General features: G+C 36.8%; 1 protein-coding gene across 2 annotated transcripts; it reads left to right on the top strand.

Moving 5' to 3' along the window:
• Positions 1 to 2,762: 2,762 nt before the first annotated feature.
• LOC124167236 lies at positions 2,763 to 7,400 on the top strand. Of its 2 annotated transcripts, none has more exons than XM_046545109.1 (4): positions 2,763 to 2,944; positions 3,718 to 3,884; positions 3,962 to 4,119; positions 7,116 to 7,400. In XM_046545109.1, exons 2-4 carry the CDS (start codon positions 3,722 to 3,724, stop codon positions 7,371 to 7,373), a joined length of 579 nt encoding a protein of 192 aa, XP_046401065.1. In that variant the 5' UTR covers positions 2,763 to 2,944; positions 3,718 to 3,721; the 3' UTR covers positions 7,374 to 7,400. The 2 variants fall into 2 exon arrangements, with proteins under 2 accessions (XP_046401065.1, XP_046401064.1); XM_046545108.1 differs by having other exon boundaries at positions 3,702 to 3,884.
• Positions 7,401 to 10,900: the final 3,500 nt, after the last annotated feature.

The following is a 10,900-nucleotide window of genomic DNA, read 5'->3' as shown; positions in this document are numbered from 1 at the left end:
TGAGTGGTTTTGAGAGCACCCATATATTTCCAATATTTCTGAATGAATATTCCATTAACCAGGTTCAGTCGTGTTATAATTCGTCAGATGAGAAACTAAAAAGACATGAACTCAAATTTCAGCCATTCTTCCACATGTGGAGCATTTTTGCCTGCTGTATGACTTCACGAGAGGCACGTGCACACTGCACAGGTAAAACACTAGCCCCACCCCTGGCAAAAGGGTTTTTCCGATTGACCTTGTTGCATAGCACCTAGACTAACTCCAAGGATACCCAGTGCATTCCGACATTCGGATTAATGGCAGCTGGTACTGCTACGAACCAACGCAGTACTCAATGAAATGAAGCATACATGAAAACAACAGAAAAAAGTATGAAGCAATAAGAATAGATTTGATTAACCTTATTATTTTCTGTCACCTAAAAACATGCCAAATATCGTGATAGAGTTTAGTAGCGCACGCATTTTTAGGCGATCATTACCTAAGGATATCATCGCTTTAGTGGTAATTTTATAACTGGATACAGCTTTATTCGTCAAGATCAACAGATTTTTACTAATCCCATGACAATATGAAAACATTTCATGAGCATAGAATTACAATTTATTCATCTATCAGAAATATATTCTGACCGCGGAATACACTGATAACAATATTTTTTCTTACAAAGAATAATTATCAATATTTAGCGCTGTATTTTTCGTTTGTAATGTAAATTGGCACCCGTCTCCTTCGAATGAAATTCAGGCATGTTTTTCCGACATACCTAAGCGATGGTTTTGAAATATTTCAGCTTCGAGGAGCTACGCCGTCGCATCGGACTGATGTAACAATAACATTTACATTCCTTCAACCCTTCTTAACATTTACCTAACCTTTTCAAATTTTGTTTATTTTCAAAATTTGTTTGTGGGCCTAAATTTTTTTCCACTAAGGCATTTGTATTTATTCAAAGTGCTTAAATTGTTTTTTGCCAGAAGTGGAAATATGCCGAGTGTAAGTGACAAATATAAATATAATTTAAGGAATGAGTCATTTATAGTTGCAAATAGACCCAAGTTAACTGTACATAAACGCTGTTTTATTTACATGGGGCCAAAATTATTTCATCTACTGCCCGCAAGAAATAAAAAAAATAAAACCACAAATATCATGTTGACACTTGCTAAAGACTGGCTCTTCTCGCAAGAAATAGTTGAAAATTTATTTTGATGTTATTTACATAAAACTTAATGTATCATGTACTGCATTATTATGTTATTGGCATACATTTTTGCTAATTGATGGTGGCTCAATTCTGTTCCTATGACCTTCGAGAACGCCTAGAGCTCCTTCTCTTTTTTCATTGTATTAAGATGTAAAAAACAAATGTAGGAGTAATAAATTATTATTATTATTATTATATAAATTCACTACGCTAATGCCGAAAAAAGTGGATAAATTCAAAGAATTTACAGATTGGAACTCGAGAATTCCTAAACACAAGGCTATAAAGCCATTTATTGCATGTAAGAATGGAAAAATGTTATTAACACCGCTCATTCCATGCGCGGAAATGAGATCCCTCGAGTGGCAAGAGCTTGTGCATCAATGAAACTAAACACACTTGAAATTTATACTATAAATTGTGAATCTTCCTTAAGCCCATATCAGACTCATTCAACATTTTGAAACTCCTTCCACCTGGGGAAAAAGCTTTACATTTTTTTCACCCCTTTAATTTTATCCAATGCAAACATAAATCGAAGGTGGAGGATATTGCGAAAGAAGAGAGGGGGTTTCGGGGGTAAAAATTCGCTATTTATCCTAATATGCTATGCAGTGGCGCATCGAGGAGGGGTTTTGGAGGATAAAGATCCCCCAAATTTATAATTTAACAGATCCATTTCTGGTTGAGAATATAGGATTCGACCGGAATGCGAAAAAAACTCTCTCAAAGCGTAGTGCGCTCACATAGATTGAAACGAGTTTTCAACGAGAAAATATAGTGGGCCCGAATTCAATCCCCTCCTCCCCAGACCTCAAATAAATTTTGAAATTTAACCCAATTCTCTAAATTGTATAAATATTACTCATGGAATGATGCAAGGATTAATAACATATGCCTCAGAATGCCGTAAAAATTACCATTTTGAACCATTTGCCTAAAAAAATTTCTGGGGGAGGGCAACCGCACCTCCCGCATTCCATATCCACCAGAATTAGTTGCACCTAAAACCTCCCCCTAGCCTTCATTCCTAGCTGCGCGCCTGATGCTATGTGTTTTATCTCGATCCTGTCGAGTGAACTTCGGTGAAATTCACGCAGAAAAAATTCCTCTGGCTCGGAAATCAAACCGCTGACCTACCGGCTAAGAAATCGAACCTGTATGACCTTTAGATTTCCGAACCACTTGTAGGAATGTTCGCGAAACAGGACGGACTCGTGAAAAACAAGGAATAAGAATACCGAAACAATAGATAAAGGTTAAAAGATCACGCAAATTCGGGCCCACTATATTTTCTCGTTGAAAACTCGTTTCAATCTATGTGAGCCTACTACGCTTTGAGAGAGTTTTTTTTCGCATTCCGGTCGAATCCTATATTCTCAACCAGAAATGGATCTATCAAATTATAAAAACTCGGAGGGAGAGTATGGCAACCTTGAGGAATTTCGATTGTTTTCGCGGAATAAGCTTAATGTGAGGAGACGATGGGAACGTGGAATGGAGAGAGGAACCAAGAGGAACCGTCAAGCGTTCATAGCAACGAAGTAAACAAAGTCACACGCAAGCACCGAGCAGGCAAGCACACAAGACACGGATGATATCTCCAGAAGGTGTACTATGCCATCCTCATGTCCCGATCCGCAAGTATTGATCACAAATTACGCCAAGATCGTACGTATGAAACGTTTTAAAACTCATCGAGACAGCAGCCTTTTTGATGTGACATAAACACAGGTAATTTTACCAGCGGATTTTTTAATCACCAATTATGCATGATTTATAACAAAGAAGATTTTTAAATCTCAAACAAATCAAAACAAGTGGGTTACCCACGGCTTAGAGGAAAATCGTTATTTGCTGAATTTTCCCAGAGGTTAGATTTACTAATTATTTGTACCTCATCTATCTACTGCTAGACACCTACGATAGTGGGTGACAGTATACTTTTATCGAAATTTCGCAGTAATTTTTAATATAACATATTATTCGGTGACCTTATTTAAAATTACTTAACCCAACCTTATATTGATTTTGTCTTCTCCCTAAAATATAAAATCAATAGACCTACGCTACTGTTTGAATGCATTACCTACATAGGCTCTGAGTCTCTGGCTAATCCCCCTAATCCCCTCTTTTTCCCCCTGGCCACGCCACTGAATGTGGGCTTCCAAGAAGGCACTACCGAAAGGTGAAAAACATTTCAGCTAAAATGCTGTGCTTGGCGATATGTGTAATTTATTTCAAGCCTCCTGTATAGGAAATGTTATTGACTTATTGTTAGATGCTTGATAGCTAATACTCCAGCAGAAAAATTTAATTAAGAAAGCATCTTCACATCAATGATATCTTATGATCAGTTTTCAAATTGTGATATTTTCTTTTCCATTAGAAAAAATTAATACTTTTCTCACTCTAGTGTAAAGAATTATTTAGAAATAGTAAAGAGTAAAGGCATTCAAATCTCATTTTGATGTTTCCATTGATTGTGTAGCACTGTATACTCATAGAATCATGATCCCAGTACCACGTGCAGATAGGCCACACAGCAAAACCAATGATCATACATGGATCATTGCCAGCGAGGAGAATATAAAAAATTGGAAAATGCCTCAATCATCTTCCAGAGAGGATTATGTAATTCCATCTATGATTCCAACAGATGTCCCACGTGTTGGTAGGTAGCTGAATACATTATATTAATTGAACAAGTGAGATTTCATGAAGAAACAAAATAACCATATATTCTTTCAGGAAGTCGCAGGCAGTTGTATCAGATGTTTTTCCAGCATGAATCACGGAGACAGGTGTCTCAAAAATTGAAAGAAGAAGAGAATATTTCTGAAAAAACAACTGAATATATGGGAAGCTTTAATTGGTGGAATTGCCCACAGATAGCTGAGGATAAGGAGGTGAGAGTTATTATTAAAGTATTCTACCAATTAAGGTAGCTTTCTATGGAGTACTTAGAAAGACATCTGGGAGCCTCCCCTTCCTTCAAGTACTTCCCTCTTTAATTTATTGTAATGCCTACTCCCTTTCATTCTACCTAAAAATCCTATTCTCTCCCTTCCTCTCCCACATTTGCTTAACATTTTACCCTTCTTAAACTGTTTATAACATCTCCTCTCTACGAAGTTCTCCGTCCATCCATACTTTCTGTCTCCTCCATATCTCATCTAGAAACTGCCTCTCCTCACCCACCATCTCTAGCACTTTGTCCTTCCTCCTCTCTGTCCAATTCACCTTCTCCATTCTTCTCCATACACACATCTCAAATTCCTCCAGTCTTCTCTTGTGCTCCTTCCTTAATATCCATGTTTTGGCACCATAAAGTGCTACACTCCAGATCAGACTCTTCACCAACCTTTTCTTTAAACTCTTACATAGCAATCCTCTCATAAGCTCTTCCCTGTTCATGAATGCCCCCTTTGCTAATGCAATTCTCTTCCTGATGTGAGATGAGTGTTAGTGAGCTCATAAATAAGGATCCAAGATAATCACTTTTAATTAAAAGTCTGCCAAACATTATGGATCAAATTAATTGAATGCATAACTTAGAGGAGTGCAGTCACAGAAATGAAGAAAAACAATGCACTGAGTTGATTTTCCATCATGACACAATTTGAATCTCTTAATTTTGGATGAACTGATTAAAATGTAGAGGAATTTTAACAATGGATACACCAACTTCCTCAAAATATGTGATGAAAAAATAGATGACTTACCTATTTTTCTTACATATGTCAGCCAGGTCACACCAACTTCAGCAATACCTATTAACTTTTTTCTGGAAACAATAACTCCATATATTCCAATCCAAACGTATGCTATTGTTATAAGTTAACTTCTGATTACCTACCATTATCACATAATTCACTTGGGACCATATGCTTTCCATTTAGAGCTTTGGTAAGATAGCTAAGAGATTACAAAATCCATACAAAGGCTCACCAATAATTGTGTGACATAAACAAAAGACTGTTATACACTAACAGAAGTAAAGATTGATAACTTAACTTCAAGAGGGTAGTTTCCTTCATCAAAGAAACCAAAAGGCATTGATTGCGATTCGTTACCCACCATTAGTGTACTGATTATATACAAATTATTTGGTTTTGGAAACTCAGTTTAAATGAATGTTAATGGTCAATCTTAACCCCATTTGAAAAAGGCCTGATTGGTGGCCATGCGTTGCCACTTCATGTGACATCACAGGGGCCCAGATGCTATATGAGTAGTCAGGAGTTTTACGTTGTCTGAGATTACCAATGCATGCATGAGGCACAGAGCTCACGGAAACATCTCTTGATAATCACCTATTAAAATTGCCTATGGTCAGAAAGTTTCCTTTGTTTGATAGGGTATTAATAACCCCTATTTAAACCGAGCGCTATACCTGCTAGCAGCCTGTATCGTAGTGGCACTCATAGCCTTGCACCAAGGCGGCCTCACTCAGTGGCATCTGGAACCAGAATGATGTCACATGGGCTTTTCCCAGCATTCATACTTAGCTGTCGCATTTCGCGAGCTTGAAAATTTTCACTTTTCATTTAATCGTGAAAAATAGATATCGTCATTTAAAAATCTAAAAGCATAAAATACGTACTCCAGGAGTAATAATCTTTCTATTCAGGCAATAAAAAAAATGAAATCACCCTATTTGCAATATCTACACCAAAATGATAAACAAGTCAAGGAATTGCCCAGGTGGGACCCTAATAATATTTATTTCCTGTAAATACTTGTTTTTGAGTGTAAAAGATTTTTAATTCTAATATTCCATGATATCTGCATAACTATTAATAAAGAAGTATGTAAATATCAATAATTAAGCTGATTCATGATAAGTAAAAGGTGCAGCAGGAATAAATTACCCCTTCAAACATAAAATAGCCATAAATTGAAAATTTTAATGTTTAAATAAAAGCATTTGCAAGTCACATGGGCGGCAAGGCAGAGGCACAAAGTACACAAGTAAGCAAGTGAGGAAATCATCCATTGCCAAGATCTGCCCTTAAAACTGGGATAGAATTTCAGGTCGTGTGCCATTGCCACACTATAAGACAGAGCTAGAGGGCAGGTAGTGGTGAGTCTCCCCTCACTCATAGCAGGAGAGTTGGAAGCAATTAGGGAGGTTTAAATGTTTACGCTCCATACAGAAAACAACTTTCCTCTCCCATTCAAGAGCATTTTGAGAGATCCGTGGCCCAACCAGGATTGCTCCACTGCAAGCGACATCAGTGGCGTAGCCAGGAATTTCATTTGGGGGGGGGTCCAAAACCAGGGAGGGAAATTTCTGAAGAACAGGGTACTAAGTAATGGGTTTTCAACTAATTTTAACAGTTTTCATAATCGAAAAAACCTCAATTGTTAAAAAAATATTCTTTAAATTCATGAATTTTCAATACCTGTTTTGTTTTCTTTTATGAAGGAAAATGATTGTGTTTCTATATTTTGGGGGGGTTCTGGACCCCCCCCCCTGGCTACACCACTGAGCGACATCATCTTTAGCAAGAGCTATACTTGGCAAGTTATACTTACATCATATTAAGGCTATTAAAACTCCTAAGACATCATCAGTCTGAAGGTTTTCCAATGCATGAAAATTGCCAACAAAATACCAGTGTGATAAATCTGCAACCCACCCACGCCCTCTGAAGCAAATTTGTGGCTTCATGCCTGATCAAAACAATATTGGTATCATTGAGTATGTACATACATATATTTATTATTAGAAGCTCATATGTACTTCAATAATTTGCATCTGCAATCCAAACTCTGCTTGCTATGATATTTTCTTAATAATACTCATAAAGAGCTTTATTTTATTTGAACTAGAAGTAGACATCTATCTCATTATTATAGAAACCCACAACTGATCAAAATTAAAAAATTCCATTTCCAGATGCAGCGGAAGTTCCCCCTCTACTCAAAAGAGCCCTGTTCCTCCTTCTGGAAGGAAAATGCCTGTAGCATTCCTGGTTTGACTCCCTCGTTAGATGCCAAACGAATTTTCCATAAAAATACCTCATTCACCAAGCCCATTAATGAAGTTTTAGATGAGCCGTTCGCAAATTGTGGAAAGGAGGTCAGTACAGAGAAATGGCATAAATACCATAGCTATGGAAATAAAATAAAGCTAGAGAAATCTTTTTACTTCTAGCAAGGCTCTTTCCAGGGGTGCCGACTTACAAAAAATATTGGGGGGGGCCCAAACTGGGGATCTTGCCCAGGGAAATTTTATAAGTAGTGAGTTTTAAGTTTATATGGTCACTCCGGGGAAAATCGACAAGCCTGACACATTTTTTCCCCACACCCATAATGAATTTTTGAGGGGGCTCGGGCCCCCTGAAGCCCCATGGAGTCCCACTGGCTCTTTCTGAAGAATGATTTTTCCATCATGAGAGCATTTGAAAGACTTAATTGTTACTTGATACTTCTTTGAATCATAAAATGATTCTGAGGTCACCAGATATCATGATAAGTCAACAAGATTGGTTTGATACATCCCTCCATTCTGTTCTCCCATCTGCTAGCTATTTCATGGTGACATTTCTCCTCTCTTTTACATCCTCAATAATCTGTCCCATGTGACCCCTCACTAAGAATAGGTCAAAGAAAATGTTTATTGGGTAGACCCTGCCTAAGAGTCAGGAGAAAGGTGGGTAAGAATATGAATTAGTCAATAATTCAAAAGCTGTTTCTGAGATTGCCCTAGATTTGTCTTTAATACATTCAGAAACTCTCAATAAGGTCTTATTCATAAGTACATATTTTGTAAAATAGATTCCATGGGCTTTTTGGTATTTGTAGATAATTATTTACCAGCCCATGAAACATTCATATTTCTGATTGAAAGAAATCAGCTTCAGATTGTAACAGCCTTTATGTTTAAAGTTTAGAAACCCTTGATTTAATGGTAATTTAAATTCTAAAAAAATTAACTGCATATGATGAATATGCATAGCCATTTTTTGTGAACAGTGCCATTAAACAGGAGAAAATGTGTCATGTGCAGAGGAGTGGAAATGCTGAAGTACGAAATAATTACTGATTTTAAACTTGAGAGACTGGCAGCATTCTGCTATGCATATAATGTAGTGTGAAGACTTTAGTGTAATTATTAATGTTGTGATAAGCATAATTTCAAGTTTACAATGTTTTGTTGAACAAAACTGTGAGCTTAAAATGGCTTGATGTGATAAAACATCAGAATGGCAGCTAATACAAGATGTGCACATTCAATTATGTACAGTATTGTTGACAGTCATGTGGAAGACAGTGATAAACAATAAAGCACATTCACTTTTTAATTATATCCCAATGTAATGGCAAAATGTCCTTTAGCAAATTCCTCAACCAACTTTGGGTTGACTCAACTGCAATTCAAGTTTACAAAAAATACTTAAGCGGCTACTGCTCTAGAGGGCATCAATATTTTTCATATACAACAATGTGATATCAAACTACCCCTCATTCCATTCCACCAACCTTTAAGTAATGTGGCAAATACAAACTTTCTCCCAATATTCCTCTGGCAGGGAATTAACCATTTGATCTCTGCTCTAGTTTAAATAAAACCTCTTGAAAATCATTAGCTAACTCCTTTTTCTTCATTCATACTTATTATTGCTACAGGTTTTCTAACATTTAAGGAGGTCTTGATGGAAGGTGGCATCCATTTGGTTAGCCCACAAGTTAAATTCATTGGTTATTGGTAGGCATTATGAAATTTAAATATATACATTAAAAAGTTGCCCCTTGGCTAGTGGCCTCCTAAACAGATGTATTGCAGGTAGCCTAGAAAAGGAAAAAAAATGGCAGAGAGGACTGAAGCCCCCAAAGCCAATTTTATGAGTGCTTGGCATAGTATGTATTCTTCATTCTATCCATGAACTCTGTAATCTTACTTACCTACGAATCTAATTTCCTTCCCCCTCTAGCCTGATAAATGACTAAGGGTACTTTTGAAAGTGCCAATAATCAACTGATAACTTCAGGCTTGACTTTGTGAAACCTCTCCATGCTGGAAATGAAGGTGTAAAACTTTGTTAGGTTCACTTTTATAAGTATTTATATTTTAATAGTGAACCTGACAAAGTTTTACTCCTTCATTGACAATAATCAAGTCAACATGATTTTGAATTCACCAGAAAATCATGTGGAATGATCTCCAGTGAAGCTTCTTGAAGTAGGTACATCAAACAGCCATGTTAAAGACTTCAGTACAATGAGCATTAAGGGAACTTTGAAGCTTATTTTATTTAATGAGATGATTACCTCTGCATGTCTCCTACACTGCATGTAGTTTAAAAGTCTTATTCCATGAGGACACTATACTTCATTTTGAAGTGTACTCAAAATCAGGTAAACGTCATTGTTGGTGCTTTTGAAAACTCCCTCCAGATTTCACTTTAAAGTAAGTGGGACAAAACTCTCTCACGCTTCCAACCAGGTTTGAGTTGGCTCCATGCCGATATTATGGCAGCTGACTCTGCTCCCAAGAAGCAATCAATATCCCAACAACATCCAGACAAAATTGTGAGCGTTAATATACAGAGTATCCCACAGGTTTTTTTGTCATTTTTGACCTCTAATTTTAGTAACTTTGCATTGAGCAATATTGATGAAAATGTGCATACTTATGGGGAAAGGTCCAAAGTTTTGTTGAGTGTAAGCAAAATTTTGGCCTTTTTGAGCTTAAAATGTGGGTCCAAACCAAAAATTTGAATTTTCATTATGGGATTTCAATGTTAAAAAAATCGAGATAGAAAAAAGTCTGAATTCCATTGACCAAGATGTTAATCCTTAGGTTTTCGGACGCGAGAAAACCGAAAATATGTAACACTTTTATTTTTGTATGACACCCATGCAATATCCATGTTAAACCAGTTAAAGTCGTATGGATATCTGTCAAATATCCCACGGAACCACCAAAAAATGTTGCAGGGATGTCCAACAGTGGACATGGAGGCCCATATTACAACATCTTTTAGATATCTTCACAACACCTAATGTGTGTGCTTCTTATGGTTTTAGGTAACCCCCTGACATACAGACAAAAAATTTGTTCTTCAATTAAATATAGAACACATGCTACCAGTGGCGTAACTATGGGGAGATGTGGGGATAGATCCCCCCAAAAGCCTCAGGGAAATAAAAATATTATTTAAAACTGTCGTCTAGATTTTACACATAATTACTGCATCTGCTTAAAGTTAAATTTTAAGTGCCAAAATGATATAAAATTTATTTCTAGGCATCATTTTTTTTATTTTCCCGGAACCCCCATTGCCTGGAGGGTTTAACACTGCCTGCCTATGTAAGGGCAACATATGTAGGCTGTTAGGGGAGATACTATTCAAATATCTTACTGGTTAATCAACCCTTTCACCACCATAATCGTCTCTCTAGCTTTCTCTCAATGGTGTGCTGAAGATAAACTTTTTTTCAATTTAGTCCCACACTCTTTTTAGGAGACCAAACATATTGAGTCCAACTGATATGATTACACCGAATATGTTCGTATCAGTTTTTTTCATGACAGTTTGTAATCCAAAAAGGTACATTGATCCCATGTTTTTGCCACCGCAAAAAGTTGGTACTTAGTTCATACTTGGTTCCCCAGCAGTGTTAATGAATGTATACACTCCCCCTTGAATAATATATAGCCCCACATAACAGTTAGGC

The sequence above is a fragment of the Ischnura elegans genome, chromosome 10 (genome assembly GCF_921293095.1).
Source record: "Ischnura elegans chromosome 10, ioIscEleg1.1, whole genome shotgun sequence".
Lineage (NCBI taxonomy): Eukaryota > Metazoa > Arthropoda > Insecta > Odonata > Coenagrionidae > Ischnura > Ischnura elegans.
Note: the sequence above shows the minus strand (reverse complement) of the source record. Positions and strands in the feature narration are given on the sequence as shown.